Below are 21,231 nucleotides of genomic sequence, written 5' to 3'. Positions count from 1 at the left end.
TGCTGTACAGGTTTTCAGTAGCTGAGTGATAAACCAAAGGGGAAAGAGTGGTTGTTTTTCAATCAGGTCGTAGTAAGCTAACTTCTAATGCATATAACAAATGCATATGTTATATAAGAAAAAATTAATCAAACAGCATGTCGAGCCCAAAGGTATTACATTTACAAAATCAATAAATATCATCTATATGTATATCATCTATTTTAGTAAATCAAAGTGTTGCTAAAGAAAGGAATAGGGTTTTGCCAGTGTACTACTCCTAGAAAATACATCACTACGTTTTATTCTCTATTTATTTCCTCCCTAAAAGAGAAGCCGACCCAATTTAAATCAAAGTATTATTCTCCTATATCTCTTCCCTTTCTCGTTTATCCTAATTCCCCTTTCAGAATCTGGGGCAAACCAGAATTGGTTCTGGGGCAGCCAAAGTAAGCAAGCCTTTTTCACTCTGCCCAGATTCTCCAGTTATTTATCTATTCCATATATTTAAAATAGCATAGAAACAATACCGTGGAAATACAGTACAACCAGGAGAATGCTCACCAGGGAACACAGCTAAATCTGTCCTCCTCGGCCCATCTCCCAACCAGGGCATATCCTAGGAAAAATATGAGATGAATGTCCATACACAGCTCATCAGTATTTCTGTGTATGTAATCACCGCTCATGCCAAGCAAAAAGAAATAATTTTACACCTGAGTAAACTACTGGGGGGGAAGAAAAGGCTGTACTCTGACCCACCCACAGGTGCAAAAAATAGACTTCTTATAATAATTTTATTTTTAAAGTGTTTTTAAAATGATGTAGCAAACATCTAACTTTTGATGCATCCCTCTAAATTCTCATAATAGTACATCTGAAACTTTTGGAATGATATTTACTGCCTTCTACCTTATGAAATTATTACTTTTGTAGGTATCTATCTCTCTGCTTTATGCTTTTTTTGCCTTTAAGACTTTGTGCCTCCCGAGGTCAGTGCCCATGTTCTTACTTGTATATCTTATATGGTGCCTAGAAAATGCCTCCCTCATAGAAGGAGCTTAATAAATATTTTATTGCAAAAGCTCCTAACTTCTGCCCATGTCATATACAAAATGGAATCCCAGAGTGATCCAAAGATTGTGGCCCAAAGATGCATAATTATACCTTCTGTGCTTAACCAACCTATTTTTAAGGCCAATCTGTTTTAAATAGATGGTACATGTTTTTATTATTGAAATATGATGGAAATGAATTAGTAGAGGGTCTTTTGTTCAAAGAAATCCCACTGCCAATTGTATATAACAATTATAGAAAATTAAACAAGAGTTGTTTTTTAATTTTTTTTAACATTTATTCATTTTTAAGAGACAGAGTGTGAGTGGGGGAGGGGCAGAAAGAGGGAGACACAGAATCCAAAGCAGGCTCCAGGCTCTAAGCTATCAGCACAGAGCCCAACAAGGGGCTCAAACCCACCAACTGTGAGATCATGACCTGAGCCAAAGTCAGACGCTCCACCGACTGAGCCACTCAGGTGCCCCTGTTTTTGTTTTTTTTTTTTTTTTTAAGTTAGAGAAGAGTTAGCACTATCTAGCAGCGAGACTGAATTAAAATCTGTTCCAGGGTCACCTGGGTGGCTCAGATGGTTGAGTGTGAGACTCTTGATTTCGGCTCAGGTCATGATCCCAGGGTTGGGATCCACACTTCTCTCTCTCTCTCCCTCTGCCCCTCCCCTGCTTAAGCTCTCTCTCTATATATATAAAAATTAAAAACAAAAAAAAAAAAAAAAGATTAAAAAATACCAAATTTGGGGAATAACTAGATGTTTGGTTCTTTGTGGCTACAAATGGAAGAGTAGGGAATAGCTTACTGAAACTGAATGTAAGATACACATTCTAAGACATCAGATAATGTCCTTAAAATGTACTCTGCTTTTATTGATTTTTTTTCTGTCCTCAGTTTATCATTTTAATATCCATTTATTACATATTTACATGTTTAATATCTATTTATTGCATATTCACATATTTAAAGTTTACTTTTATTTATTTTGAGAGATAGTGAGTGGGGAAGGAGCAGAGAGAGAGGGAGACAGAATCCCAAGCAGGCTGCACAGCTCAGAGCCCGATGTGGTGAACCCACAAACCATGAGATCATGACCTGAGCCAAAATCAAGAGTCAGAGGCTTAACCGACTGAGCCACCCAGGTGCCCCTACATATTTAAATACTTAAATAAATAAGACAAATTGGAAAAATCTACCATGGCACGTATAAGCAATGATTGCACTAGTTTGTTTTTTAAAAAAATTGTTTTAAGTTTATTCACTTTTGAGAGAGAGAGACAGAGTGTGAACAGGGACCGGGGGGTGGGGGGGGTGGGGAGTAGACACAGAATACAAAGCAGGCTCCAGGCTCTGAGCTGTCAGCACAGAGCCTGACTCGAGGCTCAAACCCATGAACAGTGAGATCATGACCTGAGCGTAAGTCGGACACTTAACCGACTGGGCCACCCAGGTGCCCCTGCACTAGTTTGTTTTATAGCAGAAAAATCTACCAAATGAAATAGCCCTGAATTTCTCATTTCCATTATTTATTTTCACAGCCATTGATTTTATGTTTGCAGTTCCTCCTTTCTCAGATTTAAAATTTTTAATTTTTGCTTTCCCAGGGATAACCCCAGAACTACATACTTGTAAATTTCATGTTGCTTTCCTTTTTAGCTTTCCAAATAATTGTATTTAATGATGCTCATGTCTTATGGAAAAAAAATAACTATAATTGAAATTTTCATGTAAGAAAAATATTTCACAAAACATGTTTATTACCTGTTGCTCTTGAAGAATAAAACTTCTCTACAATAGTGTAAGAAAAAGGTACTTTGATAGGCCAGTTTGTTTTTAGAGTAACATTTCCCTGCCTAAATAAGCTAAATTAAGTTCTAGCTCTTTCTCTTCCCATGGACTTAGCTTATTAGGAAGTCAAAGTATATATTTCTAAAGTAACTTCCTATGGATCCTCTTCTTTCACATGCTTTCTTGAAATGACTATAATTTTGGTGACTACTTCCTATATGCCTTATCAAGACCAGATACCATCTAGCAGAGTATCTTAGCAAACGATTTATACCTATTTGCATTGCATTGCTGTTTTTAGTTACTTATATTTTTATTGCAGAATAAAATAGGATAGCTATACTTTTGCCTTTGTTCAGAGAATAAGTGAACTTATTAAAAACTGTTCTCACTAGCTTCTTCACCATAAATTTTGGCTCAAAATAGTTTCACTTTGTTCCCCTACGTAGGGTAACTACAGTATCCAGGGTTCCTTGGGCCCAACAACTAGCCCTTCAGGGTTAACTCAGTTAACAGTAGAGAGCACGTGGGGGACGGCTACAAGGCGGACAGATACAGGACCTCTAAAAAGTGTCTACACAGAAGCAAGAGCATCAGAAAGCCAGAATTCCTTGGCGAAGCAGATAGATAGAAAAGACTTTCAAACGAGTTTGGTGCCTACACCATGCCGTTCTCCCCCCAGAAGAAGTGAATCCTCTCAGAAAACTCCAGATGCTGTTATCAAAGCAAAGGACCTACCAGCCCATCAAGTACCAACTTCAATAAACAAAACGTCCCTAAAGGAAATCTCGGGAGAAAAGCTGAGACCGATTCCTGAAGTAGCTGTAAGTGGTTTCGCTCTGGTCTGCAGAGGCCGGCCGCACATCCTGCTGTGTTTCTGTTCTGTTCCATTTTGCACACATTTTCAGCAGTACCTATTTTTCATCATTTGGGTGATCAGTAATGTATTTGCCTTCGTATTTGGATGTGTTGTAGCTCAGTAGCAGCAGCTGTTAAAAGAGTATATTGCACATCCCAGTGATAATAGAATGCCTCTTGTTTTTAATGAGAAAGATAATTATCATCATAGTTATTTTTTTATTTCCCAGTTACTTCTCATAATTTTAGTTATCACTGCCTGCAAATTACAAACGAAGATCTTATTTTTTGAGCCAAAGGCTTGCCAGTAAAATTGACAGATTTTCGATAACAATCTACATTAGGAGCCATAAAAACATCATTATTCTATTCACTTTCTGGTCTCTTTGCAGCAGTTCCCCCAAATAATAAATGGCATGAGTGAAGGTTAACCATAGAGTAGTGTCATTGAAGAAATCCCTAGGCTAGTTTGGTGGCTATATTCATGTCCATCAGATTGATTTTCTTCCTTCCTATGTTAGTACTTTTCTTCCTTCAACCCCCCCAGAGCTGCACTTAGAAACCAGAGAACAAATGAAGCTCTGCAGAACAAATGAACTTATATTCCATCTTTTTAAGGTTATTTCTTTATTTTGAGAGAGATAGAGCACACGAGCAGGGGAGAGGCAGAGAAAATCCCAAGCAGGCTCTGCACAGCCAGGCAGAACCCGATGTGCAGCTTGAACCCTTGGACCGTGAGATCATGACCTAAACTGAAGTCAAGAGCCAGATGCTTAACCCACCAAGCCACCCAAGCACCCCAGTATTTCATTTTTTTTAAACATTAAAGGTTTACTCTATTTGTCATATCCTAAGTATTCTGTATGTGTTATACTGTAAAGCTTTGGCTCAATTATGTTCTAAGCAATTTAGGGTGGACTATTCGCTCACACAAGGAACACACACGTACGTCATCATTAACAAAATAGAAAAAGCTAATATTTCTTAGCATTGACCATGGCAGCCCCTTTTTCGTGAAGTATTTAATCCTCACAATGACCGGAGAGGTGGAGACCTTCATCCTCGTTTTCCAGATGAAGAAACCGAAGTTCAGAATGGTTATGCACTGTGTTCAAGGACAGCAGCTAGTTAGTTGAGGAGTTAGAACTTGAAGCTGAATCCAGAAATGCTGCCTGTGTCCACCACTCTGGGCCACATAAATACATGCTGACTCTTCTCTAAATGGTGGCCACTCCTCAAGAAAGATCCAGATAAAACCGGAATGTGCGTTCCTCTTATTTCCCACATTTGTATGCATGTGTGTACGCGTGCACACAAGAAAGTAGTAAATCACCTAACATAATGAAAATGGATTTGTTTTATGGTGGTTTAGGATAAAAGTTGTCAGGATTATTTTTGCATGTTTCTCATTTTTTTTTTTAAATAGTTCCAAAACAAATGTTCTACCTAACTGTAATTTTTTTTCTTTGGTGTGCTAACAAGTGGAATACAGCTAATAAACTAACCTGACAGATTTATTCTACAATGGTGCTCCACTTGGCTGGGCTGCCAAAAACCAGAGCCAAAGCAAGTCTTGAAGAAGTCTTCCAGTCCATTTTCCCCTAATCTTTTTGCCACCACCCTTCTACTAGGTAAAATCTGTCATCGTAATATAGCCAAAAGATTGTTTATTTTTTATCTTTCCATCTTTCTGTGGAAATAAAACCAGAGCACAAAAAGCACCTTGGGAGCTGGAGGCACAAATGGACTTTAAGTAGCTGGCCACTCAGCCAAGTCCACTGCCTGAAAAATAGCGCTCTAAGATAATACCAGGGAATAATGAAAGGTTGGAGAGAAAGGCACTTTCCTTACCCATCCTGTTAATTTAAGAGGCTTTTAGGAAAAGCCAGTATGCAGACACCATTTGGGTTGTCTCAAGAGACCCTTCTCACAGCTGCTCACTGCCAATTACAAAGCACAAACCTGACACATGTCCCTTCTGCATGGGAGCCCTCTGTGCAGCGTTCCATTTTTTATTATTCCATTTTACAGCTAAGGAGACTGACAGAGTACTCCCTTCAAGAGGATCAAAGAGGGAAGGAGATTCATCTTTTGTTGAGGGGATCAAGGCACAAAGGCACTGCTTACCATTTGTGCAGAGAGGTTTGACCTCCATGTCAAAATTCAGGTTAATAAAATGTGATCTCTACAACCCACATGATCACTGCAATCTGCGGCTCGCATTTGTGAATGTGGTAACCTCAATTTAATAGGGTGTAAAATTATTGAAGGCATAAGCACCTTGCCCCATTTCAGGGTGAATTTACGATGGGAATGGAGTGTTCTTCCAGTGTTCTTCCTTTAAAAAGGAAATTCATGGTCATAGTGAAAGGGTGCTAATACCCGACGTTCTCTCCACTTAATAGCTGCAGCTAAGAATCTGTGAAAACAAGTTTCCTGAAGAGTGCTGTGTGTTGCTAACTCTGCGAAAGGATTTTTTCCCCAGGTCCCAGAAAACCATGGTGGTGACTTTTGTTTTAATAATTCACTAATATTTACCTCACACAATACAAAATTCAGCCTTTTTTAGTGCATTCACAGAGTTATGCAACCATGACCACTAATCCTAGATCACTATTATCACCCCAAAAGAAACTCTGTGCCCATTAATAGTCATTCCCCAATGCCTGCTTCCCCCAAACTCCCAGAAACCATTAATTTATTTCCTGTCTCTATGGATTTGCCTGTTCTGGACATTTCCTATAAAGGAAATCAGACACAGTGTGCCCTTTTGTGTCTGACTTCTTTGATTTAGCATGATGTTCTCAAGTTCTTTCTATGTTGTAGCTTTCCATTTCTTTTTATGCCTGAATAATAATCCATTATGTGGGTGTGCCATATTTGCTTATTCATCTATCAGTTGATAGTTGGTTGTTTCCACTCTTTGCCTATAATGAAAGATGCTGCTATGAACATCCATATGCACATTTTTGTGTGGACATATGTTTTCAGTCCTCCTGGGTGTATACCTAAGAGTGGAATTGCCAGGTCATATGGAACTTTACATTTAACTTTTGAGAAACTGCCAAACTGTTTCCCTAAGCAGCTGCACCATATTACATTCCCACCAGCAAAGCAAGGTTGGGGGATTTCTCCACATCTCAGTCAACACTCGTTATTGTCTGCCTTTTTCATTTCAGCCATCCTAGTGTGTAAAGTGGCATCTCCTTGTGGTTTGGGTTTGCTTTTCCCTAATGACTAAAGCTGTTGAGCAACTTTTTGTACACTTATCAGCCCATTTGTATATCTTCTTTGGAAAAACACCTATTCAGACCTTTGGCCTATTTTTTCATTGGATTGTTTGTCTTTTTAGTATCCAGGTCTAAGAGTTTGGATACAGTTTCTTAGATACATGATACACAAGTATACTCTCCCATTCTGTAACTTGTCTTTTCATTTCTTTGGCTATCTTTTGAAGCAATAGAAGTTTTTTCATTTTGGTGAAGTCTAGTTTATTTATTTCTTCTGTTGCTTATGCTTTTGTGTCATATCTAAGAATGGTTGCCTGATCCGAGATCACAGAGTTTATTCCTGTGTTTTCTTCTAAGAATTTTGTAGTTTAACTCTTTTAAATTTTTTTTTTCTTTTATGTTTTATTTCTTTTTGAGAGACAGAGAGAGACAGAGCATGAGCAGAGGAGGGGCAGAGAGAAAGAAACACAGAATCCAAAGCAGGCTCCAGGCTCTGAGCTGTCAGTACAGAGGCCAGAGCAGGGCTCGAACTCCCGAACTGCAAGATCATGACCTGAGCTGAAGTCGACGCTTGACAGACTGAGCCACTCAGGCGCCCCAGAATTTTATAGTTTAACTCTTAAATTTTGTCCTATGATCCAGTTCTGGCTGATTTCTTTCTATAGTGGGAATAGAGGTTCAACTACATTTTTTTGCCTGTGGATATTCACTTGTGCCAGCACTGTCAGTTGAAAGACTGTCTTTTCCCATTGAATTGTCTGTCACCCTTTTTGAAAATCAGTTGACCGTGCATGTAAAAGTTTATTTCCGACTTCTCAGTTCTATTCTGTTTATCTATATGTCTATCTCTATGCAGTACCACACTATCTTGATTCCTAGTTTTATAGTAGGCTTTGAAATCAGGAAGTGTGACCCCTTCAACTTTGTGCTTCCTTTTCTGGATTCTTTTTGCATTTCCATAGGAATTTGAGGATCCACCTGTCAATTTCTGAAAAAAAAAAAAAAAAGGCAACTAGGATTGCATTGAATCTTTAAATCGATTTGGGGAATATCTTAACATCTTAACAATATTAAGCCTTCCAATCCATGGATATCTTTCTGTTTGTTTCTTTAATTTCTTTCAGCAATGTTTTATAATTTTCAGCACACAGGTCCTGCACTTCTTTTGTTAAATTTATTCCTAAGTAAATTTTTTGATGCTGTTGTGAATAGAATTATTTCCTTAATTTTATTTTTTATTGGTTCATTGCTAGTGTTCATAGAAATGCAGTTTATTTTTATATTGATTTTTTTATATCTTGCAACCTTGCTGAATGTTAATTAGTTCTAATAGTGTTTTTGTGAATTCCTTAGGATTTTCTATATATAAGATCATGTCATTGCAAATAGAAATAGTTCTACTGCCTTTCCAATCTGGATGTCTTTTATTTCTTTCTTTCCTAATTGCCCCCACAAATGGATTTCATTTGAATGAAAAGCTTTCCTTCAAGATATTTAAGATTTAATACTTCAACTAGTATTTCCTAGTAGTGAATTCTAACAGAGATATGATAAGCTCAGTCAGACCTAGGAGGATTCTACTGGTATGACTCAGAGGAAATGTATTTGATGCAAGAGAAAGTTTGACAATTATCCTGGGGCTAGAAGTCCATCTAATCTTATATGAATGCAGGTATGAAATTCCCTTTGGTGGCTAGCATTGTAGTCCATAAATTTAGAGCGCTGACATGGATGGTGGTTTCTACCACCTAGGCTGGGTTTCTAACATAAAGGACTTCTAGGTGATGAATTATAGCTGTTCTGGTTCTGCTTCTGGATAAGTGACAGCATCATCTCTTTTGTTGAGCACCTGTCAGGGCAGGTGTTCCCCCAGGTGCCAGAGATACACCAACCAAAACAGACAGGGGGCTTGTATCTGTTGGGAAACACAGACAATGAAGACATGAAGGCAAATACTCAAAGTCATCATACACTATGATAAAGGTGCAGGAAGACCAAAACAAGGTGATGTAATAGAGAACAGGGTTGGCCAGAATGGTGGATACTTTAGATACTACCTGACAAAGTAGGTGACAGTTGAGCTGAGATTAAAGTTTAAGATGAAGCTAGCCATGCAGAGAACCTAGGAATAATGTTTCAGGTATCAGGAACAGTGGGTGCAAAGCTCCCGAAATGGACATCTATGAGAAATAGTGGAGGTCAGAAAGCTGGGACATAAGGGCAAGGGGAAAGTAGTAGAGGATGAGGGCAGAGAGGTACATAGGACTCAAATGATGTAAGGTCAGGAAGGCCATGGTGAGGAAGGTGGCCTTTATTCCAAATGCAATGGCAAGTCTTTGTAGGGTTTGAAGCAAGGCAATGACGTGTACATTCAAAAACTTCCATTTCACAGTGTCAAGATGGATGCAACAAGGCAGGAATAGAAGCAGGGAAAACAGTTGAGGCATTATTCTGATAGATCTGAGTGGAGATGAAGAAAATGGCAGATTCCTGGCATAATGGGGGGGGCCAAAGGGAGGAGGAAACAGGCAGAATCAAGGATGATTCTCAGGTTTGTGTCCTGAATGACCAGGAGGATGGTCATGTAATTTACTGGGCTCTGGAAGACTGCGAGGAGACCTGAGCCATCCACTTAGCCATCAAGGTACTGCAATCAAGAATTCTAAGTGGACCCCCCATCGAAAATCTGATCTCCCAAAGTGCCAACGAGAGGTGACTCTATGACAAGGGAAAATTAAAGGTTCTTACAAACGGAGGTACATCCCCTGATACGACAGAGGACTAGTAATTCTTAAGGAACGCTTACTGAAATTGATTTGCTAACTACTTGGTAAACTTCTTCCTTGCAATGTTTTATTCATATTTAAATAGAGTTCCCTATTATTAAGTTCAAATATTTTTAATTAAGAAACAAGTACAGCCCTCTGGGTAATATCGCAACCATGCAGATAGCTGGTAATTAAACTTTTCCACATGTATAACTGCATTCAAACAGTTTTGAATGAATCATTTTAAACCCGTAAATGTCATTATGTGCATCTTTAAACAAACAAACAAAAAAGACGTATATAACAGGCTTTGTGTTTCCAGAAAAAGTTTGAGCTTATTGAAGAATGGTTATTGTCACAAGACAAAATATGCTACCAATTAAAAATTCAGGTATTCTTGGGGCGCCTGGGTGGCTTGGTCGGTTAAGCGTCCGACTTCGGTTCAGGTCACGATCTCACAGTCCGTGATTTCGAGCCCCGCATTGGGCTCTGTGCTGACAGCTCAGAGCCTGGAGCCTGTTTCAGATTCTCTGTCTCCCTCTCTCTCTGCCCCTCCCCTGTTCATGCTCTGTCTCTCTCTGTCTCAAAAATAAATAAACGTTAAAAAAATTTTTTAAAAAATTCAGGTATTCTGTTTAGAAAAAAAAACATGGCTTTTTATAAGGAAAAAAGTAAAATGAATCTCATATAATTTTTTAGTTTAATTTTCACATTTTCATTTTTAAAAAACCAAAACTGAATTGTGGAAGGACACTTTTAAAAGCCATGGTATAATTTTTTTGAATTGCCAAGCCATTTCCTTTGGATAATGAAAAGGGATTACTTTCACTGCCTCCCTGATGAACTTGAGCCCATATTTTTTTTTTTTTTTAAATAGTAGAAGTTTACTGTCCTTTGCAATTTGTACTCTATAAACTTAGAGGAAAATGATTTTGTAAATTTTTAGAGCTTTCAAGCCACTGTTCCATTACATGAAGTTCTGCATTTTCTAGGGTATATAATAATACTCTTTGTTCACAGGGAAGCCATCTGTCTCTTTGAATTTGCCACTCAAGTATGCCATTTGCAGCTGTCTTTCCAACAATACCCCATTGTTTAAAGAATTCATAAATGTCTTTCCGACCTCTGACTTTCTTCAGTTACAACAATATTCCATTGTTGCAAAACACCTGTTTTGGGGTCAGGTTGCTCTGTGTGTTGTAATTATGTCCATCATCCTGGCCCAACTATGCAGGTTCACCCGGTGACTCTCCCTCCTTCCAAGGCTTCCACTACAGGTGCCCACTGGCCTCATGCTTTCCTGGGCCACCTGATAGACAGCCTTCATCTTTGCCACCCTCAGGACCTTCCGCAAAGAGAATTCTATGCATGTCAGTCTACATTTTCATTCTTCTGAGAGTCAAGAGCAGTAGACACTATGCCTCAGAGCACCCAGCTCAAATCAGACAGACCAGGATTTTAATTCTGGCTTTGCTTCTTTTAACTTATGTGGCCTTGGACACATTTCTTAACCTCCTTGAACCTCAGTTATCTCATCTATCTACTTGGAGAAAATAATAATACTTATTCCATAGGGTAATCATGAGTATTAAATGAGATAGTACATGTAGAACACTTAGTCCAAAATCCAAAAATATGCTTTCTTGTACCTATTTCTGAGTAGTTAGAAATGTAAACCAGTGTGCCTGGCATTCTAAAACAAACTTTTTCAAATTCAGTAGAATTCCAAAAACTAATTATTGGTACTATTCAATAAGTGATAGCTATATGTGCTTCTTGTCCTCTGTTAATAGTTGAATCAAGAGCTAACATAAGAATGAATTAATGGGTCACTTCTGCCAGGTAACATGTTGGTGTTTTCTCAATGTTCACCAAAGAGAGAAAAATATTTAGAAGCAGAACCTGATGTCTCTCCGGTCATTCCCCAGAGAGTACCCTCTGTGCGCCTGCCTTGTTCCCAGAGCTGAATTACAGATGTGCAGCTTCGTGGTTGATGGAGTGAATTTAACTTGGACAAGACTAACAGCAGTTTTATAAACCATAGTGTTAGCCATGGTGAGAACACTTCATTCATTACATTGGACACTCCTACCAATTAATAGCCTTTGGAGAAGAGTGTGTTTTCCTGTTTTGTCCAAACTATACTCTCTCTCCTTGCCTCTGAAAAAAGAGTCATTATCTCAGTTTATCTGTCAATGCACTGCAGGGGGTATCACTGAAGCTACAGAATGTGGTGCTTAAATAACATCGGTGCTACTAGTAAAAGGATTTGCATTAAGCATCGAGGTTTCCCAGGTGGAACTTGCTCCTGGCCCTCTGTCTTAATTTTTGAGTATCTTTTTCAGTCCAAATACTTGTGATGCTACAGAGTAGTTTGTTCTTTTGAGTAAACAAACTCTTTGCATCTCATGTCCAATTTAATTGTGGACAAAACGGTCTAGAGTAGAAGTGTGTTTAAATAGTTAAAAATGGAAACATGGACCAAAATTTGGGTGATGATATGAGATTGCAAAAGGAAGTAGGACATTTTAATATCTCCATTTCTGAACAGCTAGGTATGCAAACAACGTGCCAGTTACTTCGGTGAAGAGGAGCAGTTTCAGATTCTCAGGAATTTCAGAAATGGTAGATAGAAAGACTGGGCAAAAATTAAGAGACTATCAGAAGTATGAATCGATGAAAACACGTTAGTTGTTTAGCCAACACACTGTAACTTTTTACTGTCTGTTCTCTAATATTCTAATGCTAAGGTTAGCATCCTACTAGTCAAATGTTTATTGAAGAAATCTATCTTCTTTGATGGCTTAGTTTTCCTAATTTTAAAGGAGCAAGTCATTGCTTGCCATTTCCCGGTTTTATGGAAGAAGCCTCAGGCTGACAGTATTTCCTAGACACGTTGAGATCAAGGTCTTTGATTCAAGAATCTTGTTTGCAACTTTTAGGTTTTGGGGTACGTATTTGCTGTGTGCCAAGCCGTCTACAAGGTGCCCCACACTTCCTGTCCAGTGTTCATCTCCCGCCCTCACAAGAGGGCTTACTTATTCCTATTTGAGAGCAGGAAGCAGAGAGGTTTTAGCTAGTTCACATCTAGTAGGTGACAAAGCAGAGGATCAAACCCTAGAACTGTGGCCAGAAAAGCTGGCTCACCTTCCACTACACTGCACCACCACCCCCAGAAAAAGGCCACTAGAAAAATTCTGTGATCACGTGGCAACTTAACTTCCATTGGGACTTTAAGCTTTACAGTATTTTAATATGCAGAAGCATGCACAGATGTTGGTGTATCTGTCATTACTACAGGATAGCCAAACTGTTTGACATCTGAACTTAAAGTTATCATCTTCCCACTCTAGAAACATCGGTTGGCTTTGCTATTTTCGTTTCTATAAGCAGGCTCAGTAATTGTTTTCCTCCTAGTTCTTTAAATAATATTTTAAACTACCGTGTATTGAATGACTACTGTGCTTAGCCCATGTGCAAGGCTACAGTTGCCTTACAGATGGCATATCCTTGAATATAATATAAAACGTGTTCCATTTAGCTTTACTAACTGCCTTCTAGTCTATAGTTGATTGTTAAACTCAAGAAGTACCTTGAACTCAGTAGATAGGTGCTAGAAAATTAGAAATTGTTTATCAACTTCCTTTAAGGTTATTAGAGTTCGGCTATGATTGTCCGAGAATTCTTTCTGAAAATCAGCAAGCTGACTTCCAAGGCAAAATGGATAGAAGTATACTGTATGGAAGTCGTGGATTAAAAGGGTATTCTATACAAATTTAGCCCATCGATATAAGCATCATTTTAAAAAAATACTTTGGTGCAGGGTGACTGGGCGGCTCAGTCAGTTGAGCGACCAACTCTTAGTTGCTACTCAGGTCGTGATCTCACGGTTCATGAGTTCGAGCCCCACATTGGGCTCCGCTCTGATAGTGCAGAGCCTGCTTGGGATTCTCTCTCTCTCCCTCTCTTTCTCTGCCTCTTCCCTGCTTTCTGTCTCTCTCAAAATAAATAAATAAACTTAAAAAAACAATTAAAAAAATACTTTCATGCCCTCTACCCACCCCACCCCCGCCCCGCCAAAGAGAGCTATATATATGACATACAAAGCAACCTCTTTGCAAGGACTTTTGCCACTATTGCATTTAAATTACCTGAGAATTCTCTATCTGAGACATTCCTAAGGGGTTAGTATGCATAGATGATGAAGTACAAATTGAGTCAGGGGTTTTGAAGTGTCTCCAGGTTACAAGCCAAAATGTTTTGTGACAGACATTGCAGAGGTGGCTTCGGTCTGGTTAAGCCTAGGTCAACATGAATGCCATTGACAAAACACAGTCTAGATTCTGACCAGATGTTTCTTTTAAATAACCCTCTTTCTGATGTCTGCTGTGTTCAGTTGGTAAGTCATCCCTTCGATTTAGCAAAGTTTTTCAAGTTGCACCGTGGCCTGCTGTTTACATTTTGATTTACCCCTTTGCATGGTGAAGACATATGCCAAAAGCTACCATATATTGTGAAAGAGCTATTTGCTCATGTATGTGTCACTTGCAGCTCATCTCTGAGGCTTCTGTCTTCCCTTCATTCTTATCTTTAGTGGGTCTGCATCCCCAGTGAATCAGGGCAAACTCTTGTGTGGGATACATGCTCAGGACTTTGAAACCAGTCTTCAGGGGGTGCTAGTTGGTGAAGAGATGCCTGAACACGAATTTACCATCAGCTATTATTTAAAACATCAATGTAGACATTAAACACTGTCTGCCAATAGCAATAGAGAGGAGATTAATCTTCATAATAAAATGCCAATTAAACTTTAAAATTAGCTTTGGAAAATAGATTTCTACTACTTTTCTTGCTATTTTGTTGGGTTCCAAAACTTTCCAGTGATAACTTCAAAACTCTTAATAATACACATTTGAACCTACCAGTGATACTGACTCTTCAGCATTTACAAAATGCCTTTTTTTTCTTTTTTCTTTTTCTTTTTTTTTTTTTTTTAACCCCAGCGAAGACAATGCAGAATAAAGTGCGAGTGATTAACAACTAATTACTTCCTAGGAAATCTTTTTTGAATCTTGGCCTTCTTTGCCAGCTTTGGTCATGGAGAAGTACATATATCCTAAGTACCTACTTTGATGAATTTCCACCAACTGAACAAAATCCACGTGACCACCATCCAGATCAAGAAACAGCACAATGCCAACACACCAGGAGCCCCTCCCTCCTTGTCACTATCCCTTTCTGCCACTATCCCTTCAGATTTTCCTCCAAACCCCCGTACTGGTTTTACCAGTCTCTATCCTCTTGTGCCTGGTTTCTTAGCATTTCTTTTGTGAGATTCAGTGTGTCACTTATTTCATTGTTATATAGTGTCCTACTGTGCCACTATCATACCACTTATTTATCCATTCTTTTGATGAGAGCTACTGAGAATATGCTTTTTTTCTTTCTTTTTTCTAAATTCATTATTGACATACGGTTGACATACAACGCATTAGTTACAGGTGTATGATAGAGATTTGACAGTTCTATACATTATTCAATGTTCACCATGGCAAACGTAGTCACCATAAAACGTTATTATAATATTATTGACCATATTCCCTAGGTTGTACCTTTCATCTCCATGACTTACTTATTTTATGACTGGAAGTCAATACCTCTTAACCCCCATCACCTTTTTCACCCATCCCCCACTCACCTCCCCTCTAGTAACCATTAGTTTCTTCTCCCTATTTGCTTGTTTGTTCGTTTGTTCTCTCTTTTAGATTCCACATGAGCGAAATCAAATGGTATTTGTCTTTCTCTGTCTGACTTACTTCACTTAGCATAATGCTCTCTAGGTCCATCCATGTTGTTGCAAGATTTCATTCTTTTTTATGGCTAATATTCCTGTGTGTATGTCTATGTGTGTGTGTATGTGTGTGTATCACATCTTCTTTATCCATTTGTCTTTCAGTGGACACTTGGGCTGCTTCCATAATTTGACTATTGTAAATAATGCTACAGTAAACATAGGGGTGCATATATCTTTTCCAATTAGTATTTTTGATAAATAAACATTAAAAAATTTCAAATTAGTGTTTTTGTTTTCTTTAGTAAGAAAATGGTATGACAATTCCTTAAAAATAAAAAATAGATGGGGCACCTGGGTGGCTCAGTTGGTTAAGCGTCCGACTTCAGCCCAGGTCATGATCTCACGGCTCGTGAGTTCAAGCCCCGCGTCAGGCTCTGTGCTGACAGCTCGGAGCTTGGAGCCTGCTTCGGATTCTGTGTCTCCCTCTCTCTCTGCCCCTCCCTAGCTCTCTCTCTCTCTCTCTGTCAAAAATAAATAAACTTTAAAAATAATAATAATGACTAAATAATAGAGATATCATATAATCCCATAAGAATATGTCCTTTGATAGAATCATAGACTTTTTTTTTTTTAACGTTTATTTTTGAGACAGGGAGAGACAGCATGAACTGGGGAGGGTCAGAGAGAGAGGGAGACACAGAATTTGAAACAGGCTCCAGGCTCTGAGCTGTCAGCACAGAGCCCGACGCGGGGCTCAAACTCATGGACCGCGACATCATGACCTGAGCCGAAGTCGGATGCTTAACCAACTGAGCCACCCATGCGCCTCTAGAATCATAGACTTTTAATAAACTTGGGTAGGGCAGTGGAAGCCATTTGGTCATAAAAGGTTTAGATTAAATTCTAGGCATTTCCATCCTTGTTCTTTTGGAACTCGATTTCCGATTTCATTTCTATGCCAGACTGTTTGGTGTAACTCCTTTCCTCACATTGCCTTTCACATTATATTCTGCTCTAACAGGCACCGTCCCTTTGTAGTAGTAGTTTTTGTATCTTGGTGTAGCTTAAAAGAATACAAAGAGCCAGGGATAGTTTGGTAGACCTTTCATTAAGAGTTTTTTACAACATGATGTTCCGTATGCTGTAGGTTCAGGCACTGTTACAATGCAAACCTGATTCAGAAAGAGAGTCTTGGAGATTTTATCGGTTCCAGAATGAGAATAACGGCCCAATTTTCTCCCAATTTTATTACTCTCCCATCCATATAGAATGGAATGAGTTTCTTCACCTGATCTTATTAACCCAGGGCCGTGTCTCATTTTGGCTCTACACCACCATTGTGAACTTAGCCTTAGAACTTAGAACAGTTCAGTAAAACGAGCTCTTATCTGAGGCTCACAACATTCTATAGGCACGTGTTTGATCAATTAAGCTCTTCTGCCTTACTAGCTTGAGAAGAGAGATTAGGTGAAGGGCATCAAGTTATAAGCTTATTTTTGTTTGTTGTGTTTTATTATTTTGCTGGAATTATCAATTTTCCTTTTAATCATGATTAAGACTCTGATTAATACTACATTCAGGTGTATGCTACCTTATTTTATGTTCATTTTTTTCTAGCTCTTGATTTCCTTACTAGATTCTAAGGGGCCACATCTCATTTGTCTTTGTGGCTTCACTGTGTTAGGCTTCTAAAAATGTCTGAAGGAAGATCAATGAAAATGAGTGGCTTGAATGGCTTCACGAGGGAAAGACTTGCCTGGGAATCTGAGCACAGCAGAATTGTATATAGCCTTGAGCCCATTACCTCCTTCCTGAAACAAATCTGACTGATATATCAATGTCCCCCTTCTTTCCTCCAAGGATATTTTGAGGCAAAATTGGGTTATACATAACATCTTGAGCCTTTCAGAGATAGAATTAGATAAGGCACTTGCCTCTCAAGCGTTGTATAATTTAGTTAGTGTCTTGTGCTTGAGTCCCCTTTCATGTGAAGACTTTATTGCAAGACTTCTTTCAAAAAAAAAAATATATATATATATGAATAAATGATTCAGTCTTTCTGATAATTTTGAAATGGTTTAAGAGATTACAAATCAAGAATGTATCAGGAGACTAAGTTAATTACCTGTCTCTGCCACCAGTTGCTCTATTCATGACCCTGGAGAACGTCACTTCTTTCTCTGTTCATCTTTGGCTGCCTCTTCCAGGGCGTTGTCAGAACACGTTTTACTATTGTATGAAATAAAATCATGGAAATTCAGAGTGCATAGCATCAACAGTTCCTGGCCCACAATAGGGTCTCAGTATTTGTAGAGTAAATGAATGAATGAATCAATTGGTCCGTTTCCACCACTGCAGATTACTGCAATATTCCCAGCAGGTGTCATTTCCCCAGCCTCTGCTTTAGTACTTCCGGTGGTAGAGAGAGCTCACTCCCTCTGAAGGCCACTCATTCCCTTTGTCAACAAATTTAATTACTATCCAGTGTCACCTTGGACCCCTGTGAGGTGTCTTCCAATTCTGCTGGGCAGTTAGTCATTGCTGTACTGCATTCCTCAAGCATCTTAGTCATATCTCTGTTGTAGTATTGATCCCGGTACATATAATACCCTGATTTATAATGCCTGTTATGTCTCCCGTTTCTCATCTATGAGCTCCATGAGGACAGAGGTGTGTCTTATTTTCTTTATACCCCCAGCTCCTGGCATAGTACAGAATAGATGAACTCCCACTGGGTGGAGGGGGGAGAGGAAAGAACAGTAATAACAGGAAGCGTATGTATTGATTGCCAACTCTGTGGTCCTCAAGAAGGAGGGACTCACCCAAGATGTACACCAAAAATGATCCATTGGGATCATTGAAGGAGAAAATTTTTGAGCTATTTCCATTTTTGTTAAGCTCCACCGTTTTATATATGTTTTATACTATGCATACTAGTTTAATATAGCTATACATGTGGCAGACAGTCTCTCCTATGCTATCCTGCCCACCACTCCCTGTGGTATATTCAATAAACTCCTATCTCTTTAAAAAACTACATACATATATATATATATATATATATATATATATATATATATATATGTACACACATTGTTTAATTTATAAATAATCATATATTAGAAGGTACATACTCAAACATTTTTTCATAGACGTACAAAGCCTAAGTTTGGGGGCCCTTAGTGTAGCTGTTTGTCAGATACTACGCTAAGCATTTTACATACATTACTTCATTCAGCCCACTGAAAATCACATGAGGTATACATGAGGTATATACGAGGTATGCATGAGGTATCCATTTTACAGACGAAGAAACTGAGGAAGGGAGAGGTTAGGTAATTTGCCCGGTCACATCAAGCTGCTAACCAATGGAACTAGGGCCCAGACTCAGATCTGTCAGGCTTAACCACTGCCCATTGTCTCTTGGTTTTCTGCCCTAACACCTATGGTTGTACCTGAGGCACAGTACAGGTTTGTGGATTAAATAAATAAAAGGAATGGATGAATTAATCACACTGAGTACATATTAAAGCTTTCTCAAGAAAGATGAAAACAGAATTTCCTTTCTCACTGTAAAAGTGTGTGTTAGCAGTGACAAGCCACTTAACATGCTTAGGTGACACATTAGAATCTTTCATTCCGTTTTTGTTTTCCTTTTTTCTTTTTTTTCCTTTTTTTTTTTTGACAGAAAAACTGAAGCAAAGCACAGCAAGTCACAATGTTCACTGTTGAGCCCACAGTCAAGCTGTGAGTCTAGTTTTCACATCTGAGTACTGAACTACCTTGTTTTTATTGAGATATAATTCATATACCATAAAAGTCAGCCTCCTAAAGAGTACAGTTCAGTTTTTAGCATATTCACGAGATTCTGTAACCATGTAATTTTAGAACATTTGCATCCCCCACAAAAGACACTGTATACCCATTGGCAGTCGCTCCCCATTCCAGACCTCTCAGCCCTGGGCAACAGCCCATCTGCTTTCTGTCTCTATGGATAGGCCTGTTCTGAACATCTCATACAAATGGAATCATACAATCTGTGACCTTTTGTCTGCAGTTTCTTTCACTTAGCAGAATATTTTCAGGGTTCATCCATGTTGTAGCACATGTCAGTATTTCATGACCCTTCATGGGTAAATTACATTCCATTGTGTGGATAAGCAAAACTCTACTCGTCAGGTGATGGACATTTGGTTGTTTCCACTTTTTGGCTATTATGAATACTGCTGTGAGCTTTGGTGTTCAAGTTTTTGTATGAACATCTGTTTTCATTTCTCTTGCGTATGTACCCAGGAGTGAATTACTAGGCCTTGTGGCCCATGTTTAACATTTTGAGGAACCACCTAACTGTTTTCCAAAGTGGTGGCATCATTTTACATTCCCACCGGCAACTCATGAGGATTCCAATTTCTTTGCATCCTCACCAACACTTGTTACTGTCCAACTGTGTATAATGACAGCCCTAATGGGTATGAATGGTGTTTCATTGCGGTGCTGATTTGTATTTCTCTAATGACAGTGATGCTGAGCATCTTTTCTTATGTTTATTGTTCCCGCAACTATTTCTTCTACATTTAAATTATTTCTGTTTCTCTTTTGTTTTAGTATTTTTCATTAGAAAAAACACTCATTAGATACTCATTAGAGTATAAATTTTTTTCTTCTTGTGATACCTGTTTTGTCTCAAGAACTCTCAAAACATATTAAATACTCATGGAATCTCCTACTAGAGATTGCATGGTCTCTCAGGGTGCCAGGCTGCTGCAGCCACAAATTATAAAAATTTAAATGAGTTTCCACTAGCAACTTTCCAGAAAATGTCTACATCACATTATTAGATCACAAGCTTTCATAATCCCCTAGTTATGATAATGACAGTACTTTATTTAAAACTTTTTAATGTCGTAGAAACACAAGAATTTTTTAAATTATATTTCCTTAATTTTTTACAACCCTATGAGGCAGAAAAGAAGAGAAGACAGTAACTGTCTCAAAGAGTCCTCCAAGAAAGTAAGTATAGAGGTTTGAGTATCTAAAAAATTCTAGTGTGTCATGAAACCTTTTTGAGCACAACCAGTGTTTGCAGATGGGCAAGAAAATTCCAAGATTGTTTTTAAGTTATATGGCAGTCCCGGATGTAAATCAGTACTCACAAGTGATGCTAACATTTTAGCGATGTTAAAATTAACCTTTGCCATCAAACTTGGTTTTAGACCATAGAGAAAGAAAGGTTTTTGAAAATTCCATATGACAGTTTCTTCCCTGTACATTGAAAGAATATTTCCATTAGCCTCTAAAGATTTGTAGTAGTATTCTTGGGGAGAAATATACCGGACAGATTACATGCATATATATATAGATATATATATGCATGTAATATATATATTACATATATATAGTATTATATATATATATATGCATGTAATCTGTATTACATATATATAGTATTATATATATGTATATATATAGTAAAGTCCAGTTCAGTGTGTTTGTTATAGCTATGAGGTCTTTATGGCTTTCAGAACTTACTTGTTCCCATCTTAAGATTATATTTTATTTGGTGGCTTTTATTAGCATCAGTCATTCTCAATCTTACTGAAAGTTGAATGTATTTGGTCATAATGTTTACAGCGATGAAATTCATCAGTGTTCTTGTAAACTGGATCTTCACCTGGAAAGTGATTTTTCTTTTTAAAAAAACTTTTTGAATTTTTTTGTAGTCAAACACTGGTCAAGCGCCAGACATGAG

At 38.3% G+C, this 21,231-nt stretch overlaps 1 protein-coding gene across 15 annotated transcripts in view; it reads left to right on the top strand.

Moving 5' to 3' along the window:
- Window positions 1–21,231, top strand: part of CFAP20DC (CFAP20 domain containing) — a 230,554-nt gene that overhangs the window by 150,445 nt on the left and 58,878 nt on the right. For 9 of the 15 annotated variants that reach the window (XM_045493402.1, XM_045493404.1, XM_045493399.1 and 6 more), the window contains 2 exons: window positions 3,282–3,656; window positions 20,448–20,492. The exons of 2 other annotated variants lie outside the window; for them this stretch is intronic. In XM_045493402.1, the coding sequence (XP_045349358.1) occupies window positions 3,282–3,656; window positions 20,448–20,492 (420 nt within the window). Of the gene's footprint in view, window positions 1–3,281; window positions 3,657–20,443; window positions 20,493–21,231 lie in introns of all 15 variants that reach the window. 4 more of the 15 variants (XM_045493403.1, XM_045493400.1, XM_045493413.1 and 1 more) reach the window with 3 other exon arrangements.

Source organism: Leopardus geoffroyi, chromosome A2 (assembly GCF_018350155.1).
Source record: "Leopardus geoffroyi isolate Oge1 chromosome A2, O.geoffroyi_Oge1_pat1.0, whole genome shotgun sequence".
NCBI classification, from domain to species: domain Eukaryota; kingdom Metazoa; phylum Chordata; class Mammalia; order Carnivora; family Felidae; genus Leopardus; species Leopardus geoffroyi.
Note: the sequence above shows the minus strand (reverse complement) of the source record. Positions and strands in the feature narration are given on the sequence as shown.